The sequence below is a fragment of the Argopecten irradians genome, chromosome 3, assembly GCF_041381155.1.
Source record: "Argopecten irradians isolate NY chromosome 3, Ai_NY, whole genome shotgun sequence".
NCBI lineage: Eukaryota > Metazoa > Mollusca > Bivalvia > Pectinida > Pectinidae > Argopecten > Argopecten irradians.
In genome coordinates, this window is record NC_091136.1 from 7,586,893 (window position 1) to 7,612,027 (window position 25,135).

General features: G+C 35.5%; 1 protein-coding gene across 1 annotated transcript in view; it reads left to right on the forward strand.

Moving 5' to 3' along the window:
• Nucleotides 1-25,135, forward strand: part of LOC138317186 (uncharacterized) — a 60,881-nt gene that overhangs the window by 22,569 nt on the left and 13,177 nt on the right. Inside the window, exons 9-39 of the mRNA XM_069258738.1 lie at nucleotides 308-572; nucleotides 1,250-1,430; nucleotides 1,809-2,007; nucleotides 2,705-2,877; nucleotides 3,610-3,775; nucleotides 3,957-4,145; nucleotides 4,650-4,823; nucleotides 5,200-5,379; nucleotides 5,990-6,154; nucleotides 6,491-6,619; nucleotides 6,994-7,194; nucleotides 7,671-7,877; nucleotides 8,474-8,644; nucleotides 9,417-9,641; nucleotides 10,306-10,539; nucleotides 11,113-11,243; nucleotides 11,658-11,848; nucleotides 12,408-12,541; nucleotides 13,096-13,282; nucleotides 13,841-13,974; nucleotides 14,638-14,751; nucleotides 15,254-15,394; nucleotides 15,868-16,042; nucleotides 16,436-16,696; nucleotides 16,977-17,263; nucleotides 20,302-20,433; nucleotides 21,042-21,137; nucleotides 22,037-22,255; nucleotides 23,320-23,554; nucleotides 24,014-24,104; nucleotides 24,858-24,945. Of these exons, the coding sequence (XP_069114839.1) occupies nucleotides 308-572; nucleotides 1,250-1,430; nucleotides 1,809-2,007; nucleotides 2,705-2,877; nucleotides 3,610-3,775; nucleotides 3,957-4,145; nucleotides 4,650-4,823; nucleotides 5,200-5,379; nucleotides 5,990-6,154; nucleotides 6,491-6,619; nucleotides 6,994-7,194; nucleotides 7,671-7,877; nucleotides 8,474-8,644; nucleotides 9,417-9,641; nucleotides 10,306-10,539; nucleotides 11,113-11,243; nucleotides 11,658-11,848; nucleotides 12,408-12,541; nucleotides 13,096-13,282; nucleotides 13,841-13,974; nucleotides 14,638-14,751; nucleotides 15,254-15,394; nucleotides 15,868-16,042; nucleotides 16,436-16,696; nucleotides 16,977-17,263; nucleotides 20,302-20,433; nucleotides 21,042-21,137; nucleotides 22,037-22,255; nucleotides 23,320-23,554; nucleotides 24,014-24,104; nucleotides 24,858-24,945 (5,475 nt within the window). The remainder of the gene's footprint in view (nucleotides 1-307; nucleotides 573-1,249; nucleotides 1,431-1,808; nucleotides 2,008-2,704; nucleotides 2,878-3,609; nucleotides 3,776-3,956; nucleotides 4,146-4,649; nucleotides 4,824-5,199; nucleotides 5,380-5,989; nucleotides 6,155-6,490; nucleotides 6,620-6,993; nucleotides 7,195-7,670; nucleotides 7,878-8,473; nucleotides 8,645-9,416; nucleotides 9,642-10,305; nucleotides 10,540-11,112; nucleotides 11,244-11,657; nucleotides 11,849-12,407; nucleotides 12,542-13,095; nucleotides 13,283-13,840; nucleotides 13,975-14,637; nucleotides 14,752-15,253; nucleotides 15,395-15,867; nucleotides 16,043-16,435; nucleotides 16,697-16,976; nucleotides 17,264-20,301; nucleotides 20,434-21,041; nucleotides 21,138-22,036; nucleotides 22,256-23,319; nucleotides 23,555-24,013; nucleotides 24,105-24,857; nucleotides 24,946-25,135) is intronic.

Genomic DNA, 25,135 nt, shown 5'->3' on the forward strand with positions numbered 1-25,135 from the left:
AATTTCTACAAAAATCCATCATGTAGTAATTGCTTTATTTCTTCAATTATTTTATTAGTTCCTGACTTGAAGGAAACAAAATATTTTTTTTAATAATTAAGGAATCAAATGTCTAAAAGATGCAAAATTCAAAGAAAAAGAATTTCTTTGTAACAGTTCTGAATCAGGGTGATCGCCTGCTAAATAACATACTGGTAGCTCAATTGATATAGCTAATTATGTTGTGATGATCTCCAGTTCAAACCCCAGTACTAGAGTAAGTGCATTTTATCTTTCCTAAATGTGTACAATTTCTTATTTTTGGCAGAGTATAGATGTGTAATATCACAACTGGCGAATATGCGAGAGACTGAGGGCCAGCCAGGGGGTGTTACAACAATCCCCAGGGATGGGGATGTAGGATACTGTTTGAATAGGTGTGAGGAGAGTGTAAACTGTATGGGGGTGAGGTACACCCCAGGGGACGGAACATGTTATCTATTGTCTGAGGTGGCCATACCTGTACAGCAGATCGGAACTCACCTGTATGTCAAGACTTGTCCTTCATCAATAGGAACCATACCCAAAAATGTGTTGGGATAATACTAAAAAAATGTGTTGGGTAATACTAAAAATATGAAATAAAAAAAATGTATTGGGATTTTGATAATCTAAAAAATGTATTGGTATAAAAATGTTAATACTAAAAAAAAATTGGATAATACTAAAAAATGTATTGGGTAATACTTGAAAAAAATGTATTGAGATGATACTAAAAAATATATTGGGATGATACTAAAAAAATGTATTGGGATGATACTAAAAAAAATGTATTGGAATAAATTAAAAAAAAAACTTAATCAAAGCTGTTATTTTCTTCAATGTTGAGATACATAATGTCAAGATAACATCAATGGTGGACATTCTGACATTAAACATCTCTATCAAACATCTCTCTGTCAAAATATCTCTATTAAAAGTGTATTGTTGATAGAAGAAGAAGTTCTTATTCTTTTTGGAATGAAGGGGCCAGAGGAAACATGGCTGAAGATGAAAAGTGTAGTGTGGTCAAACTTAATGTGTTGTATCTAGGTCCCAGATCAATCAAGAAATACTGCTTTAATTTGTATTTAAAGTAAAATACAGTTCAGTTAGTAACACTTCAATATTTAGGATGGTGTTTTTTCATAGAAATACCAAATTTTACCTATTTGTGGCCATTGTTGGTATAAAACTCTGAGAAGTTAATAAGTGGTACATCAAATATTAGTAAGAGTTTGCCCCTGCTGACAGTGTACCCAAGAGGAACCTTGCCAATGACCGGTGGGATATTGACCACAGAAAATTACCCACAACAACTTCACACTCCCTTCTACCCTCTCCTCCACCCCGGGGACCTGGAGGCAGACTGGGTCATACAATCCCCGGGGAGAGGCATAGTGTCTGTAGAGGTATGTGGAATCCATTATTGTAGTGAACGCCTCTTTTGGAACACTTATTCATTAATTGTGTTTATAATCATTCACAAGTAAGAACTTCAGAAATGAGTGTTTTAACTGGCTATGAGGCTTAAATCATTTTTACACTTAAATCAAGGAAATATTTCCTTTTCCATATATCTTCTAATGTTAATAATATCAACAGTTTTATAACATGGCCGTGAACATAGTTAAATTCATTTTTTAGGAATGTACAAGCGTTATAATAACAGAAAACTGAATTTCATATTGTATAGATTAATACTCCGATACCATGTAATTTAAGAATATGGGTAACTGTGTATAATGTCATATAAAAATTGATAAGTATCAATCACTACCAATAAACAGATAAAAGATGTTGACCTCTGTGGAGCTGATGTAATTAAGTTCAAAAACGGTGACGACCCACTGGCTGATGTTCTGCTGACATTGACGTCTGGCAGTGATTGGCCTGCTGTTATCATGGCAACAGGAAACAGAATGCTAGTATCTATGCAACTTGTTGAACACCTATCATGCAGAGGATTCCTTGTTACATATGGAACAGGCAAGTATTGAATTCAAGGACTAATAGTGAGTTAAATTGTCAGATGCTAGCTTCCATCTACCTCTTGGCTGTAAGTTGGAGACCCAATTGGGTAATTATAAGAATTCAAACTGGCCGTTGATTAGAACATCTGCCATGTCCTTATCTAATAGTAGTTGATAGTAATTTAAGTTAGACATGTTGCTTTTACATCAAAATTAGCTTCTTGTATCAGCCTCCAGGCCCTGATTTCTCTAAACAAACTTAAGTCAAAAACTGACTTAAATCATAAATTTTCATATAAGTTACATAAGGAGAAAAACTTAAGTTTTGACTTAAGTCTGCACTTAAGTTTCGAGGAATTGAGGCCAGGATCATTAAACATTCTTAAGTCTCCAACTATCTGAAAATTGCAGTCAGCCAATCACAGATGACGTTATGAAAAGTTATGTCATCTACGATGGGCTAAGCAAAAACATCTAAAAAATTGTCATCACCCTGAAATCTGGTCTTTGAGATTTAAGATTGATATTAAGTTAATGTGTATCAGATATATAAAGTGTATCAGATATATAAAGGGTCATATGTTGAACTCAACTTTGTTTGTCTAAGTCACGTAATATATGAAAAACTGCCTTTAATAGAGGATTCACCGGTTGATTATAGATTCGCCGGTTGATTATAGATTTTATATAAGAACATTTTTAACTGCCAATAGGTTGTGAGATTGACCTCCTGTCTGACAGTGGAAGAGTTACTTCCCCTGGATATGGTGTTAAGCCCTACCCCAATCAGCTTGAGTGTAGCTGGAAGTTACGCTCAATATCTGGTCGGCCAATCAGCATCAAGTTTACAGACTTCCACACACAGATGCAGAAGGATTATGTTAAGGTAACACACTGGTAGAAATAAATACACAGTGACTGCTTATAAAGCAATTTTGAAACACTCCCCTCATGTAATTTTAGATATTAAATGCAGAAACCTGGTACATATTTATATATATGGTGGGCATGTAAAATTTTAAAGAAAAAGACTGTTGTATTGGCTTCTTTATTGGTTTTCAAGGATAGTTAATTAAAGTCAAAGATAGGATATTATCTGTGTGGATCATCTACTCTTCTCATTTCTAGCATTGGTGTGCATTTCATAATTACAGTCCAAAATTCAAATTAAAACTGACCATATAGTAAGTTAAAGATGCTCCACCGCTGACAGAGCATAAATGATATTCATCATTTGAATAATAATTGGTGTTTAATCATGTATAGATATGTCTAATTAACATAAAAAATAACATATAAAAATAAAAAATTCCTTTGGGGTATTCTCAATCAGTACTTCATTCCATGTAGGATATAGTGCCACGGAATGTTTTCGGGATGCAATTAATTATATTTCATATTTTTAACTTAAAGTAATTAGAGGCTCATACTTTTCATTGGTGGTAATGGTATAAAGTAAGTAACTTTTATAACTGAAGAAAAATACTAAATCGTCTGCTCCTGTATTTGATAGTGAAAAAATATGATTTTTCGGCAGTGGAGTATCTTTAAATTGCGTGATAGTTTTCTATACCATACACATAGAGATATCCTAGATAAAAAATTTGTTTGTACACAGCTCTACGATGGACTGAACATTCAGGGTACACCCCTACACGACAGCCAAGGACTGAGCGGGACAGCCTCAGGTACGATAGTCACAGCCCACAGTGATGCCATGTTGATTTTGTTCTCTACCGGAGCTTATGGACAGGATGTGGGGTTTAATGCAACTTTCTCATCTGGTAAGTCAATGCCGGTTATGAAGTATTTGAAGGTTAGATATAATGCTACATTTTCATGTGATTATGTAACATTAACAAAATTCATCCTTTAATGTAAGATGCAATGCTCTTCCATATTTTAGATATAAATGTTCTAATGATCAATGTTATTGACTTATCATCTTGGTACATTCATTCACAGATTGCGCAGACTTGGTCGATGACACTATTGAGGCAAGTCCAAAGTCCAGTCATATCCACTTAGATGATGAGCTGACCGTGAGGTGTCGGACTGGTCATTTCTTTTTACCTCCATATCAGGAGTCAGAGTCGGTCAGTCTGACCTGTCTGGAGGGTGGTGTCTACGATAAAGAGCTACCTACTTGTGAATGTGAGTAAAAGGCTTTGAGATCTAAATGTGATAATGATCACATTGAATTTATGTGAACGTTGATATATTTGCTTGTGCTTAATTTTGTGATTTACAGTTTAAATATAAAAGCTTTACGTTATTTTCACAATTGGTAAACCTAATTCAGACATTTACACCATACAAATGTAATCCATATATTCTCAAGTTATTGCTTTTGAGGAAAAGTTTTGCTGTAAAAAATGGCCTTGGAGTAGGGTAATGTAATCTTACTAGAATCTGTAAGATTCCATGTAAACAGTATGTTAAATGATGATAAAATTAATTACCTGATATGCCAACTCTTTAGTAGCAAAATAATGAAGTAATAAATGTGATTGTATGAAAGGGCTATGTGATGGAATAACTTAGAAGAATAATGCTAAATTGTATTCTATACAAATTCATTAAATTCATTTTGTTTTTGAATTAGATAGCGAAATGAAAAGTTTCTACCTGATATCTGACATTATGTTTGGTCTTCAGTGTCGTACTGTGGTCCGATCCCCCAGATACAGTTTGGTGTTGTGGAATCGTCTACTGGTGTAAGGGGAAACAACTCTATCGTCTACAGGTGTAACAGTGGCTATACAGCAGATAGAGACCTAATGGTGGTTTGTGGAGCAAATGGAAACTGGGGAACTATACCTACATGTTTTGGTAAAATATCATAAGAACGATATAAACCTTCAGCTCACACAACCATATTTAGGCTTGAGCTACCTGCATTGTAACCAACCCTAATTATGGTTTTAACTTCAAATATCAATTCCCAGTTAATTTAAACTCAAAGAAATATTAATAAGTTCACTTTAACATATCACAGAGTTATCTCCCTTGCATGTTGGTATCAATGATGACACTTTGTGAATTTTTTTTACATCATTTCTGAAAAACATGTTGTTACATCCATGAAAAACGAAATGTTGCAGTCAGTACCTAGTCTCAAGGACAGACAACTCTTGATAGGTAAAGATATAAAATTAAGATAACGGCTATAAATAATATAGACATGTCCTTGTGTCTTACTTTGTAGCTGGTGCCTGTCCTCTACAACATGCAGTGTCTGATGGCTACATGGAGGTGTTACATGGCAATGGTACTGAGCACGGCACAATACTCAAATTCTCCTGTAAGGATCACAATGAACTGATTGGTCAGTCAACTGTAACATGTGACAATGGGGTGTGGTCACCTAACCTTCCGCTCTGTCAAAGTAGGTATTTTTTTGGAAATATAACCTCTATGTTTGTACATTTGAGATCATTGTTACACCTGTAGAATGGAACCTATTGGAATGATCACTTTACCTGTGTAATATACAAGTTTCATGCTGTTATTTTGCAAAATCAAAATAGCTATTGTAATAGGGGGGTTTCGAGATCCCAAAACAACGTGGGTAAAGTACTATTTACGGTCGATTAGTCTCACCTTCCGGTGATTATGACGTCGTCATTTGACGTGATTTTTGTGACTTCATAATCACCAGAAGATGGGACTAATCGACGATAAATAGTTCTTTACCCACGTTGTTTTGGGATCTCGAAACCCCCGTATTAAGTTTATGTCCCATGAGAGGAGGGGGAGGGGTATTTATATAGGGTAACCCATATCTTTTTTTCTCAGGCATGTTTTTTCCATTCTTTCTCCTTCAATCCCAATTTGTGTAGTTACATCACATCTTGTTCTGATTCTATTCAGAGATGAGACCGTTTATGGCTTAAAAAAAAAAAAAAAAAAATCCAGTGTTGGTGTGCGTACCTTTCTTCCATCTACCCAAATGAGAGTGTATTAATTTTTGATTATCATGTGTTGCTTGTATCCAGATAGAAGCTGTGGAAAACAGATGATACCTAATGCCACACTGAGTGTAACCATTGACGACTGGGTATATGTTAGTGATGTTGTCATAGTAACCTGTATGTCAGGTTTCACCCTCGTTGGAGCTGACCGGTACAGATGTGGCGTGGACAGTCCACCAGAGTGTGTCAGTAAGTGTGTGATCGTAAATGATAGTTTCTTATTTGATTTTACAGCACAATATCATTAAGTCATGGATATTTTATTTAGCTTGAGGAATTGAAACACAAAATGATGAACCAAGTTTTGTAAAATATCAACTGAAGGAATAGCATTGATTGTTAGATACATTAAGTTTTATCATTGAAGAAAATGTTAAATTAAAAGACTAAATAAGTAGATATTCATAAACCTTTTGTCAGGTGCCCACATAACTTTTAAGTTTTCAGTTATAACAATAAGTGGCTTGGTAGTTAGAGAAACAAATATCAGATTATACAAACTGAAAAAAGTTGCCACTGTTTTAGATATAGATGAATGTACCACATCCAACCCATGTCACTCTACACAGACCTGTACAGACACCGCTGGCAGTTACATCTGTTCTTGTCCTCCTGGTCATAAAACATCCGCCAATGATCCTAATATCTGTGAGGGTAAGTTTGCATAAACATTACAAAATACTCAACTGATGACCATATATGTAATTGACCTTGATCTATTTCTGAATCAATGATTGGCCATTACTTGCCTTTTGAAGAGAAGGTACTTATGGTGAAGGTGTTTGAATAACCAGGTTAAGGTTTTCATGCAAGTGTTGAAATACATACTGTAATCCGTAACAATTGACAATGATTTCTACAATTTTTTGGGATAAAAATTGTTGTGATGGGTATTAACAATTATTTAGTGGACGAAAATGCTGGATATTGAGAATTTCAAGAGGCCATATTGGCTGTAATGACCAAGTTAAGGTTTTAATGCAAAACCAGAGTCGAGCTGTTCTTAAACAGCCCATGCTATTTTACAGATATCAACGAGTGTTTAGAGGACAACGGCTACTGTGAAATGGACTGTGAGAATACCCCAGGGTCGTATCACTGTCGGTGCCTAACAGGGGGGACACTGTACCCCGGCCCGGGGGTTGGACAACTCCAGGGGGTGGGGCTGTTGGCAGGGGAGACAGGACTTGACCCCTGGAACTCTTACTACATCAACCATTCATGTGTAGGTAAGTGTCGGTGTTTGTAGATTAACTTCTGAATCAATACATGCAAAAATTAAAACGACTGTTAAACTGGATATCCATGTTCAACAAAAATACAGGATTACATTTAATGTAGATTATATGACCTTGGTTTGTTATTTTTGGTCAGAGGTTTGTATAAATTAAGGAGATATTGGGCTCTTTGATACCCTCCTTTTGAGCTTAGTTTCTAATTTCTATAACCAAAGGCCTTCTAATAAGATTTTATGTGTCATTTACAACCTTTAGGCCACATGTTTGAATAATCTCTAATATAGCGGCTTTCATATTGGTAGCCAAATTTTGACTGATATCAATTTCATTGTTAATCTTATAGAATTATGTATCGATTACAGTCGTAGTTAGGTTTTATATACCCTCTTTACATATTTTCATCGGTAGCTAATCTGAGAATGCATGGTTTGATTATCGGTAGAAAATTTAATTTTCCCTTTCCGCAGTGACCCAGTGTGAACTGCCTATGTCCGAGCGTCGTACCCCGGATAGGAACGGCCGAGTACTAAGCTTGAAGACGATTTTCCTATATAAGGATACATTGACGTACTTATGTGACATTGGCTATACCATCAAGGGGACATTATCTCCTACTCACACTCGGACCTGTCAGGCTGACTCAACCTGGAGTTCACCTGTACCCGAATGTCAAGGTCAGATTTATCAAAGATGTACACTTTAATCAGTTAGTACAAAGAGTCAATCACAAGCATATTGTTAAGTCTCCAAATTGACTCATGTATATCACACACTGACACATTGATAAACTACATTTATAATGATAGCTCCTGGATGGTCACTCAATTAATTTACAGCAATTAATTGATAAACGGTTACAGTAAACCAATTAATTAATAACTTACTGTCGCAGCTACTAAATTCTGCGATTTCAATTTCAAAACAAGTTCGCAAAGATTAATATTCTAATATATAAAATTTTTATTGGATTTCCGATCAAAATCAGTGATGTACATGTAGATGTTAATTCGTGGATATATAAACTTTTCGCGAATTAACGAGGCTAAAGCTTTGATCGTTAAAATTTGTACAGTATTTTGATTATTATCAAACATTCTATTATATAATGGTTAATAATACATGGTGTTTGCTGTTGAATTTTGTAACTTTTTACAAAAAACAAAATGATTAAAACATTTCCTTTTTTTGTGTTCACAAACCGTTATTTAACCTTGGAATTAAACTTTCCATTATTACTGTAATAGTAATATGAACTTTAAACTTTATCTAGAGGTGACTTGTGACTCCAGCACTATTGACCCTGGCTCTCCCAACACTCAAGTTAAATATGGAAATTATTACACACTTCCCTGCACTGATGGTGCGACAGTCACAACACGAAGGAGCTACTGTGCCTACCAACCAGCTATAAATAGATATCGTCTGGTGGGCGGCTGTTCTTGTAAGTTCAATCTCTCTGTCAAACTTTAAGAAATCAAATGTTGTGAAGTACAGATATTTCAAGAAGAAGAAGAAATTATTGATTAACTTGTGTTTGAATTTATCCAATCACATCTTTGGTATTCCAGGGGTTACTATCAGTGTAATTATATCCACCCCAGGAATATGTTGAGCAAAACAGATTAAGGCTCTGTGTGATGCAACAGATATGAACAAGTAGTTTGGTCCTTTGGTGTACATCATAAGAATGAATAAAGGTACACTGTAGCTATGAAGTGGTGCATCACTTTCACTATAATCTTCAAAGGAAGTCAGCAGGACTGTGATTTGTCAGTTCTTTTCTCCTGAACTGCCTTCAGTTTCACTATGACATAGTCCTCGGGTGGAAGTAACGACAGTAAGCCCTGGGGTAATGAGGATGATCCCGTCAAGGTCATCTTGATTGGTGTAAGCTGAAAGTGGACCAAAATCTTTGTGAAATGTATTACAAATGATCCGAGATTGATGTGACCTAATTCGTCTCTTGATTATGAAATATTTGATTTAAAACAATTTTCAAGATGGGACAGTCTGATCTTGCTCTTAAACCATGGTGCTTTAAGGTTTATGTGTCTCTATTATTGTTTTGCTTGGTTTTTTCCACACAAAAAATACTTTTTTTCCTTCCAGATAATTTCCACACAAAAATTTAATTTTTTTTCTCACATATAATTTCCACACAAAAATTACTTTTTTTCTCAAAGGTAATTTCCACACAAAAATTACTTTTACAGATAATTGTAATTCAGTACCTTGCTTGAATGGAGGGAGCTGTGATGCACATAATGCCACATCGTTTGTGTGTAGGTGTGCTCCTGGTTATACAGGGGAGTACTGCCAGAATTGGGAACAGCAGTCTGTGTGTTTGGATGGATTCTGCGGTGATGATCGTGATGTCTGTTATCCGGTTTACGTCAACGAAAGTTATGTGTGTCGCTGTACGGATTACTACACAGAAGGTATAACATGCTATAGGTATTATTATACCTGCCATAACAAAGTTAAGGGGGATATACAGTAATTGGTTTGTTTCGTCTGTCTGTCTGTCTGTCTGTCTGTCTGTCTGTCTGTCTGTCTGTCTGTCTGTCTGTCTGTAGACACAACTTTGTCTGGTGAGCTCCTCCTAAACTACTTGACAGTTTTTAATAAAATTTGGTACAGAGAACTCTGATATAATTAGCAGTCTGAGTTAATTAGCAGGGGGTACTGATTGTCCATGCTGGTAACAGTTCTCTCATTGTAATTACTACACAGTGTACATTTTTAAGTGAGATTTAGAACAGAATAATTACATCTTATTACCATTCCAAGTTGACAATGAAACCTGGGCAGAGAACTGATTCTTTGTATAATAACTTCTCAAATCTAAATCTGTTTGAATTTTAAATACTGATTTTCTGGCCAGAAAGGACAGATGCAGTGAAACCAAGTCCAGTGAGCCAACATCAAAGATATCTGCCCATTTTAAAACAAATTATTTTTGAAGATCAGTTATCATGCAGGCCACAGAAATAGATATTGTATGGTACAATATAAAAAAACTAGGGTGATGTGTTATATAATATTAATTAAAATCAATAACTTGTTGCTTTAACTATTTAAATCATATTCTTGGATCTTCAGATAGCAGTCGAATCTGTCGACAGAACAACTACTGTACAAATTCTCCTTGTCTGAATGGTGGGACATGTTACAATGGGGTGGGCCAGTATTTCTGTGCCTGTGTCCCAGGTTACGGTGGACTTAACTGTCGCTATGACTACAACGAGTGTCTCAGTCTCCCATGTAACAATGATGGCACCTGTACAGAGACTGGTATCAACGACTATAGCTGTGTCTGTCCACCAGGTACTACAGGTAAGGATCATCTCATTATAGAGGGTGTCATAGAAATAGACAGAACTAGAAGTAGAATGGTGATCCAATATATTCTTGGCTCTCTAACTTTAACATTCTTCCAATGGGTTGACAAACAGTTACTTTAAAATTAGAATTGTTGGTGCCATGGACATTATCATATTTGGTAGTTATCCATGAATATATAAAGTCCAATTTATTTGACCTGATTTCACTAGATGTGCAGGGTGAAATTGTTAACCATGAAAGTTTGAAAACCGATTTCAACATTGGAAAAAAAATCCACATATAAAAGACCTACACATTAACTGTATGTCATATTACTACATTTAGACTGGTCACCAATAGAATTATGTATTTAATCTGATAATAGGCTGGAAGTCAGCTGAACATCTGATAGTATTAAAAACACTTCTAGTGGTGTCGGTCTGTGAGGTGTTTAATTAATACAGCTCCTTACTACCATGCTATTGCATAGAGAACCAGACAATAACATGATGATAAATGACTGTGGACATATATTGGTGGCTGTGTTGTAAACATCTTAGATATGCTGCTAACTCTCCATTGTAGGTAAAAACTGTGACGATGTTGATGAGTGTGCGTCGAGTCCTTGTGATTCTGACCGAACAGTCCAGTGCTACAATCTTAATGATGATTTCTACTGTCAGTGTAAAGACAACTTTTATGGTAAAACTTGTTCTGTAAGTATATTATATACATAGTGGTACCATATGATAATGAAAAGTTGGGTAGTTTCATGAAATGGTTTAGATTAGACCATTTTAAAAATAAGATAATTTTCAAATTCTTATAACTGTTTTTTTTTAGTCTATCCGTAGCATCCATGGATATATAATAGAACAGAATCAGTGTTTAAATAAAAAGTGGATGATAATGGGGGGAAATGCTACTGGTGTTGAATTTGAATTGCTAATTGTGAAATTGTTTAATTGCTTAATGATTGAAAGTTTTCAGTCAAGTATATTTTTCATGGGTAATGAACGCCCATTTTGCCTTCGATTTTACCAATGAATTTCTGATCATAGATATAGAAATGTTTTGTTAATTGGAATACTTATATATTATTGAACAGTGATATCTGTATATTCCTTTAGCTAGGAAATGCCTGTGATAGTAATCCATGTCACCGCGGCAGTACCTGTATACCTGATGGTATATCCTACACATGTACATGTGCTGCAAACCTGATGGGTGTGAACTGTGAAAACGAGCTGGATAAATGTGACAACAGCCCATGTCAGAATGGTGGCACATGTTACAATCTCGTCACCGACTACATGTGTGTGTAAGTATGAATATTTTAAAACATGAAATCAACATGAATGATAGGCTATTATTTTTGGCTGTTGGATTCTTGGTCTCAAAACAACTATAATTAAGAGTTTCTATGCTGGTGCAAGTGCGATATTCTTATCCTTAACAACTGACATTGATTTATATATTAATTTTAGATTATGATGTATAGATGAAGAAAATGATGGATTTTGAGAATTTCAAGAGGTCCATTGGGCCCAAATTGACCTTGTTCAGGTTTTGGTGCTTAGTCCAGAGGCAAGCTTTGCTGTTCGCAAACAGCTTTTGTAAAAATCCACTAAATGGTGAGGCTTAATATAATATATCATGGTGTTTCTTATATCCATCCCGTCTCTCGTGTTAAATTTTGGCCAGGTGCAATGCAAGTTCCTTTTGTGACTTGTCCAGATTTTTGTAAGGAGTTTTGAGCATTTACATCTTACATTATGAATTAGTTACACTGATGTGATATTATTATTGTTACTGAAAAAACAAAGATCTTATATTGTTTATTTATTTGGTAAAATTAAATATTGACTTGGTGTTCACAGGTGTCCTCAAAACTTTATTGGTAAAGACTGTGATTTGACCTATGACCTTTGCATCCTGGCCAACCACTGCATAGGACCAAACAGTACGTGTTCTGTGAATTCTGGAGGCAATGTTACTTGTGGATGCTCCTCCGGTAAGTCATTTAACTATAATTACACTGCAATTTTACCTTCACGGTCTTATAACTTACCTTCAAAATCCTAACTTAATTCTGGGTTAATCATCTTTACAGAGTTACCTCCCTTGTATTGTGACATCTCTTTTTTAGTAAGTATATTATATACATAGTGGTACCATATGATAATGAAAAGTTGGGTAGTTTCATGAAATGGTTTAGATTAGACCATTTTAAAAATAAGATAATTTTCAAATTCTTATAACTGTTTTTTTTTAGTCTATCCGTAGCATCCATGGATATATAATATGAACAGAATCAGTGTTTAAATAAAAAGTGGATGATAATGGGGGGAAATGCTACTGGTGTTGAATTTGAATTGCTAATTGTGAAATTGTTTAATTGCTTAATGATTGAAAGTTTCAGTCAAGTATATTTTTCATGGGTAATGAACGCCCATTTTGCCTTCGATTTTTACCAATGAATTTTCTGATCATAGATATAGAAATGTTTTGTTAATTGGAATACTTATATATTATTGAACAGTGATATCTGTATATTCCTTTAGCTAGGAAATGCCTGTGATAGTAATCCATGTCACCGCGGCAGTACCTGTATACCTGATGGTATATCCTACACATGTACATGTGCTGCAAACCTGATGGGTGTGAACTGTGAAAACGAGCTGGATAAATGTGACAACAGCCCATGTCAGAATGGTGGCACATGTTACAATCTCGTCACCGACTACATGTGTGTGTAAGTATGAATATTTAAAACATGAAATCGACATGAATGATAGGCTATTATTTTTGGCTGTTGGATTCTTGGTCTCAAAACAACTATAATTAAGAGTTTCTATGCTGGTGCAAGTGCGATATTCTTATCCTTAACAACTGACATTGATTTATATATTAATTTTAGATTATGATGTATAGATGAAGAAAATGATGGATTTTGAGAATTTCAAGAGGTCCATTGGGCCCAAATTGACCTTGTTCAGGTTTTGGTGCTTAGTCCAGAGGCAAGCTTTGCTGTTCGCAAACAGCTTTTGTAAAAATCCACTAAATGGTGAGGCTTAATATAATATATCATGGTGTTTCTTATATCCATCCCGTCTCTCGTGTTAAATTTTGGCCAGGTGCAATGCAAGTTCCTTTTGTGACTTGTCCAGATTTTTGTAAGGAGTTTTGAGCATTTACATCTTACATTATGAATTAGTTACACTGATGTGATATTATTATTGTTACTGAAAAAACAAAGATCTTATATTGTTTATTTATTTGGTAAAATTAAATATTGACTTGGTGTTCACAGGTGTCCTCAAAACTTTATTGGTAAAGACTGTGATTTGACCTATGACCTTTGCATCCTGGCCAACCACTGCATAGGACCAAACAGTACGTGTTCTGTGAATTCTGGAGGCAATGTTACTTGTGGATGCTCCTCCGGTAAGTCATTTAACTATAATTACATGTCTGCAATTTATACCTTCACGGTCTTATAACTTACCTTCAAAATCCTAACTTAATTCTGGGTTAATCATCTTTACAGAGTTACCTCCCTTGCGGGTAGGTATCAATATTGTGACATCTCTTTTTTATTTCATGAGCCAAATTGGTGTCGTTTTCTCAGAAAAGTATGATGTTATGCTCAAAAACACATGACATCACAATAAATACCTACCTGCAGTGGAGGTAACTGTGACACGCATACACAGAATAGCTTGATCATCTATATTTAAATGTACAAAAATAAAATGGAAACTAAAATTTATTATAAAATTGAGAAAAACTAATGAGTAGTGGTCAGTACCCCACAACGGACCCACATAGGATTTGAACTTGCAACCTAAAAGTTGAGAGTTGATGGCGATAGGACAGGATATCTTAATCACTCTTCTGTCGCTGCTCTGTGATTGTCATAGAAAAATGTTCTTTACATTGCTATTCCAAACAGGTTCTAATCTTGTGTATGATGTGTGCAGTGATATATGTGTTGTAATTATCATGTAGATATCATTAAAAAATACATTATTTCTGTGGGTTAAGGTTCTAGATATTTAAGGACATTTATCATTGTCTTGTCATGAATTTATTTAAAATCTATTACAGACTACATGGGGGTAGGTTGTACTACACTAAAAGTGCGCTGTGATACATCCACATGTGATAATGGAGGGACATGTTCTGTGGTCAACAAACGGACACAATGCACCTGTCCTTCAGGTGAGATTTACTGAGCTCAGACTAACTAGTTACCCAAAAATATATTTGTTTCAAGACTCGTTGAATGACATTGTTATATAAAAATTATGTGGTTATGTTGTAATACCTTTTGCATTGTTACAATGGCAAATATTACAGTACAAAAATATATTTATTTCAAGACTCGTTAAATGACATTGTTATATTAAATTTATGTGGTTCATGTTGTAATACTTTTTGCATTGTTACACTGGCAAATACTACAGCACATCTGGTCTAAAGTGCTAGTAGGTTTCACTAAGGCCTGACTATCTGTCCTCTTTTATTTATGCTTTTATAGACATCGATATCATGAAAACCTCGGTCAATTTGGACTTGTCATGGCCTGCAGCATTCACCATGGAAGGGACGGCAAATTGTATTTGTAAATCATATGCCCTGAAGGGAGATTTGCACAACAAATATTTTGTTTATCCTTTAACACTTGTTCTGGATCATATTGAAGTAAATTTGCGTGTTGTAGGGTACTCTGGAGAAACATGCGATAAGAATGTTGATGAGTGTGCCAGTGGTCCGTGTCAGACTGGCGCCCTTTGTGAGGATCAGGTGGATGGCTACAAATGTCATTGTCCTGATGGGAAATTGGGCTTCAACTGCGAGAAAGGTACATAGGGTTGTACTACCGATATAAAGGCCGCTATTTTCTTTGTACTAAGTTTGTATAAAACCTGCCTAAAGGACCACCTCTGTAAAAACACCACCTGCTCAATAAGACCACTTTCTTATGGCCATTGCGCTACCAATTTCAACTCAATTTACCTGTCTAATTAACTATAAAGACAATTGTCCCTTGGGTGGTCTATATATAGACAGCTTTATAGACTAAAGTGAGGATATTTTTATAGAAAGTTTTTTATGAACGTTTAGTATACAGATAGTCAGAGTTTTAGAATTGGATGTTTTCTTATGGTCAATTTTAACACAATTCAACTTGGGTATATATACCTCCTGACTAGCTTATTTCAAAAAATCTTTGTGTCCTTTGGGTGAACTTTATAGACAGGTTTGACTTATTTTCATGTTCTTTAGGTAGTGGTAAATGACCTGAATGCTAGGTTTGAATTTGTCTTCACAGAGAGATTCAGTACGATTTTGATTTCATTCTACAAACTTCCTCTGTGTGTGAGACTATGGACAAAATGGCACTGTTCTCACTAGACTCCGCGTCACTGTCCATATCTCTGTGGTTCAGACTCACAACACCTGGGAGCACTGAGGGAGACAAAAACGTTGTTTCCATTTACGGACTAAAGTAAGGATATTTTAGAAAATGATTTTATAGTTAATTCTAGTACATTTCTGTATCTGAATTATATTTAATGAAAAAGTCCCAATTCTAGTACAGTTTCTGTATCTGAATTATATTTAATGAAAAAATCCCTGAATTTATGTCTCTTCTAGATTTTAAGTAGGAATTCTATGGTACTTAGACTTAAATGTTAAACATGAATAGTTCAAATATTAAAATATTTTGTTTTCATATGATGTTGTTTTAGATAACTTTAAAGACATTCTTCTTCTATTTTGGAATCAATGTTATATCCCGTCACATCATGGTTTGATATATGAGGCAGGGACATATTTCTCTCTGATTATTTATTTCTACTTTTATTGAGTGGAAATTGAATTATTTGAATCTTTACAGATCAGAAAACATGTACTCACCACACAGTCAGTTTCTGATCAGGAGCCAATCTGTGGTTGTACAAGTTGGAGATAGCCTAAGTTCGGTCCAGGACCTTGGTACAGGGATGTTAGACGGACTGTGGCACCATCTTGTGGTCACCTGGAATGGTCAGAAGGGTCTGGAAAGGGGCGAGACAACTGGCCGATTGACCGTCTACGTAGATAATATGAAGCATAGCGAGACTAATTCTATCGGCTCCAATGTCAGACTACCCTCATGGTTAATATACTTTTATTTATGATTAGTCATATATTTTATCACATGTTTATTTGACCTTATTATGGAGTCCTTCGATTTTGAGGCTTGATTATTGGTAGTCGTTGGTAAGGTATTAACTGTTTGTCTGTCTGTACAATAAGTTTCCAGAGATGTTTTAAAAGTGCACAATTCCATCATGCTTTGATGCATGTGTATGAAGTATTTCGGAGATCACTCTCTTACTCTGGACTTAATCACTAGTTTTTCACTGGAATTTCACTTTTGACATATTCAATTTCAGGGGTATTCTTCTGATTGGAGGAACATTTGATGCATCAACCAATCAGATTGATAGAAGTAACAGCATGCTTGGCCGAATCAGTCGATTGTACATTGTAAGAGAGGAGTTTGACTCGGCTGTCCTGATAAATGATTTGTACTCCAAAAGAATGATGTATATTCCAGGCAACACGGTTCATGCTCCAGTGATTTACCATGTTGAGCACGGTCCACTGACTGTCGACTATAATAGTGAAGTAGATACAGGTCGATGTTTTACACCAGAATCCTGTTCAGGTCTTTACCAAGGTAGGTTGTGATGAACTTAAAAATCACAATCATGATTATCATGATTATTATTGAATCATTATCATGATTATAAGCTCACCTGGTCCAAAGGACTGGTAGCATCCTTATGGGCTACTGACTGAAAATTGTACAAATGATGGGGCTGACCCCCCAGGGGCCTGAGGGCGGGGTCAAAAGGGGTCAATTTGGCTATTTTCATATAAACGACTTCTCTGAAACTGTGCATGGGATAGCACCCATAATGCAATGGTAGCATCCTTATAGGATGGGGATTCAAAATTGTACAAATGATGGGGTTCACCCCTCGGGGGCCTGAGGGGCGGGGTCAAAAGAGGTCAATTTGGCTACTTCCATATAAATGACTTCTTCTCTGCAACTAAATATGGGATAGCACTCATAATGCAATGGTAGCATCCTTATAGGATGGGGATTCAAAATTGTACAAATGATGGGGCTGACCCCCAAGGGCTTGAGGGGCGGGTCAAAATTTATCAATTTGGCTTTTACCATATAAACGACTCCTCTAAAACTGAGCATGGAATAGCACTCATAAAGCAACGGTAGCATTCTTATAGAGTAGGGGTATCAAAATTGTACAAATGATGTGGCTTATCATGACCCCCTGGGGCAGAGGGGTGGGGTCAAAAGGGACCACTTTGGCTGTTACCATATTAACAACTTATTCTCTGCAACTAAGCATGGGATAGCACTCATAATGCAATGGTGGCATTCTTATAGGGTGGGGATTCAAAATTGCAATGACAAAAGGGCTGACCCCCGGGGCCTCAAAGCTTAATTAGGCTACAATTTTCATAAAAATTACTTCCTCTCTGGAACTATGTATTGGATAGCATATTTGTATGGTATCTATAGCATCATTATATGGTTTGGATTTAAAATTAAACAAATCGTTGGGTCAAGTTTCTTTTTTTTTTTTAATTGTAAGAGTCTTTGTGATTTTAGAGTTGAAGACTTGTTACACGATATTCTTAAGAACTACTGAAGGGATTTTGTTCAAACTTCACATGGAGGGTAACCCTTGGTCCTAGTAGTTTGTGCATAAAGTTTCAATTTTGAGGCTGATCGGAAAAACAGAGATGGCCGCCGAGGCAGCCATCTTTGATTTTGGCAGTTGAAGTTTGTTATCGATATTTCTTCAGAACTACTGAAAGGATTTTGTTCAAACTTCACATGGAGGTTACCCTTGGTCCCTAGTTGTGCCATACAGATTTTGAGGCTGATAGGAAAAACAAGATGGCCGCCAGGTGGCCATCTTGGATTTTGATAGTTAAGATTTGATATCCCTATTTCTCAAAAAGTGCAGAAGGGATCTTTCTCAAATTTAATATGTAGGTTCCCCTAGGGCCATAGTTGTGCATATTGCATTTTTGGACCAATCGGTATACAAGATGGCCGCCAGGCCGCCATCTTGGATTTTAATAGTTAAAGTTTGTTATCGCTATTTCTCAGATAGTACTGAAGGGATCTGTCTCAAATTTCATATGTAGGTTCCCCTAGGGCCCTAGTTGTGCATATTGCATTTTGGGACCGATCGGTCAACAAGATGGTCGCCAGGCAGCCATCTTGGATTTTGATATTCAAAGTTTGTTATCGCTATTTCTCAGATAGTACTGAAGGGATCTGTCTCAAATTTCATATGTAGGTTCCCCTAGGGACCTAGTTGTGCATATTGCATTTTGGGACCGATCGGTCAACAAGATGGTCGCCAGGCAGCCATCTTGGATTTTGTTATTCAAAGTTTGTTATCGCTATTTCTCAGAAAGTACTGAATGGATCTGTCTCAAAATTCATATGTAGGTTCTCCTAGGGCCCTAGTTGTGCATAATGTGATTTGGAACCGATCGGTCAACAAGATTGCTACCAGGGAGCCATCTTGGATTTTGATATTCAAAGTTTGTTATCGCTATTTCTCAGAAAGTACTGAATGGATCTGTCTCAAAATTCATATGTAGGTTCTCCTAGGGCCCTAGTTGTGCATAATGTGATTTGGAACCGATCGGTCAACAAGATTGCTGCCAGGGAGCCATCTTGGATTTTGATATTCAAAGTTTGTTATCGCTATTTCTCAGAAAGTATTGAATGGATCTTTCTCAATTTTCACATGTAGGTTCGCCAAGGACCGCTATTTCTCAAAAGGTACTGAAGCGATCTGTCTCAAATTTTATATGTAGTATGTTTGAAAAAGTTTAAAAAGAAGCTAAAAATTACAAAATTACTCAAAAAAAACAACAAAAAAAACTCAATTTAGAAAAAATATATTTTGGGTAAAATCAAATAATACTGGTATTTATTAAGTTTCACGATGTTTATTCTGAGTTTGACTTTTTTCATAACTTCAAAACATTTTAACCTGTTGATTATTACATTTCCTCACTGTTTCTGGTTAATCCAAACATGGCAGTGTATTTGAACAGAATTATGTGTGTATTGTATTTTGCTACTTATAGTTGACGAAACATTATAATCGGCAGATTTTTTTTTATTTTAAAATTGATAATATTTGTGAGTATAATACATTTGCATACAGTATTATCCAACAAATGTATTTGTATCAGCCTGAATGTGAATCAGATTGCGCGGATTGGGGCTTGCAACACTAATCAGATTAAAGTAAACTGCATAGCAAGGTAACATATGCCTCGCCTTTCGGTCGCTGCGATAGCCAATGAGAGACCCCGTTACTTATGGCACTGGGTACTTCACAGCATCATACACCTGCTGCATGAAGTACTGAGCCAGTGAGCGAGCCATTACATCAGTGACACCGCCAACGCCTGTTGTATATTGACAGTAATAGCATTGACTCAGTGTGTCTGATTAAGACTTATTTTTTCAGCAAAAAATCTTTAGGTAAACAAATTGGGCATGACCCCTTAATTTCAATGTTTTATTTCGTAATGCATTTAAACATTTCCACAGAGCTACATGGCCCCTAATTATCTCTGGTTACATGTTCCTGTATGGACACTGCTTGAATAACCCTACTTTGCTTCACTTGTAGTATATTGTTTTTTCAGCATCCAACTATGCATCTGTCCGGTTTTGTCCTGAGGACCAGAATTTGACCTTTGACCGGGACAGATTAACTGTATGGACTTCTCCACAGTTTGACCAATCAGTTTTATCTTTGATGAACATGTATCCAGGGGGTAGGTAGACAAAATAGGAGGCCGGTTTTACTTGTGAAATATTTTAGTAAGTTATTCCCCTCTTTGAGATCAATTTTTTGCCTGAGCGTTTTGGGATTTTAACATGTTTACTGGTTGTAGAAGGATATGTAGTCTGTAAGTTGTCACAAGAGGTTAGGCCTTTGAATACTATAGAAAGAAAGGATATTTATCTACACTTTACGTAATAATAATCTTAGCAAAGATTGCTAACAAAGCTTGAATCGACAGGATGCATTGAAATAATTACAAGGGCGCTCATGCTATAGGACCAAATTCGGACAAGCCTTTCATAAAGCTATTGCACAAACTAAGCAATAAATAATTTTGCAAAAGAAATCAATAAAGAAATCCACAGTTTTCATATTTCCGTCTGAATTGAATTAAAGATATATAAAATTGAGGCCTAAAAAAATGGAGGGGCGCATATAGAGATGGGAGTGCTTATGGGGGGTGGAATACGGTATATTGTTTTTGATATAAAGGTTACTATAGGTTTCCTCGAGTAATTACTAAATTTGTGCAGCGGAGGGTATTACTTGTCCGCTCCGGTGACAGTTCTATTTATAGTTTCTGTTTACTTCTTTCAGCTGTACACCTGCCTACTGGTCTGTATGGAGTCTCTGCAGCAGGATACGACCGCCAAGGCAACGCGGCTGTATGTACCTACAGGCTCTTCATTAAACGTAAGCATTTAAAAGTGCCAAGGCTATGCATTGTGCACTGAGAATCTTGTTGGTCTGTTTACTGACATATTTATATTCATGAGACAGACAATTTAATATATGTGCTGTTAAAGGTATGCAACATCTACTATTGAAAGACCAAACATTTAAAATATAGCTGCATGTTCATGGAGCATTTGAACAAATGAATGGTTGCCAGAAGCTGTCCGCATGTGATTTCTGTACATATTAATAAACCCTACATACATGTATGTCAAGCCCACAGGGACCTGACACAAACATTTTAACCAACAGTATATATTATATACATATATTATAGTATCAATGGTATGAACTCAACAGTAGAGAAACACAGGTTTAACAACGAACTAGTAGGGAAAAAAATTAACATGACAGACTATGTGACGACTTTTTAGAAAATGTCTAAGGAACATTATATTTTATTTAAACATATATTATCGTATCAAGGGTATGAACTCGACAGTAGAGAAATACAGGGTTTACCAAAGAACTAGTAGCTGAAAAAATTAACATAACAGACTGCGAGACGACATTTAGAAATGTCTAGCTAGCCTATTTTTATTATCTCCTGATTCATCAGGCCATAGCTTGGTCATTACTTAGTGAATTTTGTTCATCAAACACACATTGGAAACATTAATTTTTTCTCTTTAAGGTAAGATATCCCTCACTGGTGTAAAGAGCACGTTTATCAAAAGAAATCAGGAATTTAAAACAAGTTGATCTGTTTTTCTCTGTGGAGTTCATACCCTTGATACTATAATATATGTATATTAATACCGTTGGTTAAAAACTTATTCCAAGTCCCTGTAGTCAAGCCTATATCAACACATTCACATCTCTTCATTTGATTAAATCAAAGTTGTTATTTTCTATAGGCTCAGATTGCAGATCCTTAGACTTACCAAACAGACTACAGGAGAACCCGGTAGGGGGTCAAAAGAGGTGTTCTGCTGATGGGTCAAACTGTCTACTCAGGTGTCGCACCCCAGACCAACAGCCAATCCGGGCAGACCCAGTCTTTTACAGCTGCTCTAAATATGGTCAATACGATAAAGATGATAGAATTGAACCAATCATTTTCCCATCTTGTGCTGGTCAGTGGATTTTTTTTATTCTTATTTTTGCTTTTGAGATAAAGTACAGAATGTAATCAGAAAATCTTTTTGAAAATTATTGTTTTTAATTAAATATTTTGCATGGATTAGAATGATTTCATATATCATTCACGCTTAATTCGTGTCAAAGATATATTGAAAAGATTGTATATCATTCACATTTAGTTAGTGCTTAAGATATGTGAAATAGTATAAGACTCTTTCATATGTGGATGTGAAGGATAGGAATTTTCTACCCGAGGGTCACAAATTGTTGTAAAACCCTAGGCTTGTCGATGGTTTTGCAACATTTTGTGATCCCGAGGGTAGAATATCCCTACCCTTCATATCCACTAATGAAAGAATATTTTTCTTTCATACATCAACGTTTTTTTGCAATTTTACAACTATAATATCCTGTCATTTTGAAATAAATTCCAACATATTCATGACTGAAAGTCAGTTTTCCATACATGAAAAAGAACTTGATATTTTCAACAAAAACTCTGTTGTTTGCATCTTTATAGTAAAACCAGTCAAGTTTGTGAAAAAGATGTTAAAATTTTACCGAGGAAATAGAAATTTTGTTGACGCCATGACGTCAAAAGGCTTTATTGCATGGGTAGTCATGCAGTACAGCCTCAGGCGATATGATGAGTGTATTGCCCTAGACCAGCCAGTATTACAGTATTACACCCGTAGGTTTGAAAGAAATGTACCATCCTAGCTTCTCATTCTCACATTTCAATGAAACTTAATTGAGGTCACATGATGGATAACTATGACATGAAGGATGGTCATGATATACAATAGCAGACAGCAGTTATGACTTTGTATTATATAGTTGACACCAACTTCAAAACAGAGGCTTGCAATTGTTTAAAGTGTAGACATTTCATAGCTAGTTGAATGTAATTTGATTTGACTCTGCAACATATAAATTTGTTAACAGTTCCAGGTCAGAATTTAGCTAATTTCCATATTTGATTGAATTTAGTGTTGTTTTAGTTTAGTTTATCATTGCCTTTCATTGAATGATCATTATATATATTCATCTTGGCCAGATGCTGTTGTTCTAAGATACAATGTGACCATGACACTGAACTTTGACCTTCCTGAGATATGTGCAGATGCACCATCATTGAAATCAAAGTTGACAGCTTCATTGCGAAACTTGAATTCTGTGTGGAGTGGAAGCTTGTGTCAGCAGAGTGGCTGTACAGAGGAGGTGACCGATGTTGTTTGTTCTGTGAACAGTATCTACCAGGCTGATGTGAGGCTACAGCTTCTCTTTATACCGTAAGTCAGTGACTACCATTTTCGAAGCTTATTTCACCTTTGTCATAAGTATTTTAAAAACTATTTATTGACAAAAAAAGAAGTAATTAAGATCAGACAGTAGGCATTGTCTATACAGATCTTCTCCCTACAGGACAACACAACGGTACAAGTTACAAACATCAATGAACAGTAATACACAAAACAAAAACATAGATAGTCATCTAAAAACTTAATATGATAATAACATGATTATTGAGCAACTATTCTTATAAAAAAAATATGTGAAGAATTGGGACCATGAATCTGACTACTTCTGTTGCTAATGATAGTGAATCATGTCATAGCTCTATTATGTGTTGTTTATCAAGCTCTCTTGTTTTAACTATAACATACAGTTGACTATACCTGTGTAGTTAGATTATCAGTTTGTTGAAATTCTTTCAATTGAAATGCATTTATCAAAATTATAATCTACAGGGAGGAGATAGAGAACTCTGTTTCACACACAACCTTACCTTTGTCTGATGTCCTTGCAGCAGCTATAGACAATGGCCAATTAATCATGCAGGTACTGTGTCAATTGTTCTATTATATACATGTTGAACTTTTATCAAGTACCAGAGAATAAGATGGTATCTGTTGTTTTGAGTCTGGAGTGATAGTACATTACATGTTGGTAAAAATTGTGATTTCCTGAAGTTCAACAACAATTAACAATTAAATTTAGGATTGTTAGATTGCATTTATTGGAGATATAAATGCAATCTGGTGGCAGATAAATAGAATAGCTTAATGGGCCCTATGAATATTTATCTGCCACCCAGATTGCATTTATATCTCCAATAAATGAAATCTAACAATTTTTCAATTGCTATATTTACATTTTCCTTTCTAGTTCAAAGTAAAACATAATTTAGATGCAAGTGAACATTTGAATTTATTTAACCTCAACAGCCAATATCAATGTGATAAAAATAGTCCCTATAAAAAATTGAAAAGAAAACAAAATATCAATGTTTTCCAATAGCTTTTCAGTTTACTTTCAATTATCCAGACATTTAAAAGATTTTTCATAACCAAACTGGTTCATTCAACTACAATGTCAATTTTTTTCCGCGCAGACTAACATGGTCTCAGTAAACAAAACTCACATCCATTTATATAAATATTATTGACGCTGCATTTATTGGCTCATAATGCAGATCACAATTATCATTAGAGTAATGAGAGTCGCTGTAGCAAAATGTAAATATTGTATAATATAAATTTAAAAAAAAAATTAGTTGTGAATTCTGTTTGACTGAATGTATTTTACCCCTAGGGGGCTGAGGCTGACGTGATGTCCTTGGATCTGATATTACAAGGCCCCTTCTGTCTGGAGGGGTACCAAGTGGTAGGGAATTATTGTGGTGAGTAATACAAAAGCCTAAAAAATCTTACTTTTGTATCTTTGAAAATTGACTGAAGATGCTCTTGCTGTTTATAGTCAAAAGAATGATCATTCAGACTGTTGTGATACTGATTAGAACAATGGATTAGGTCTTGTCCACTGGTTTCTAAATTGACACCAGTGTGTAATTGTATCTGCATGCATATGGC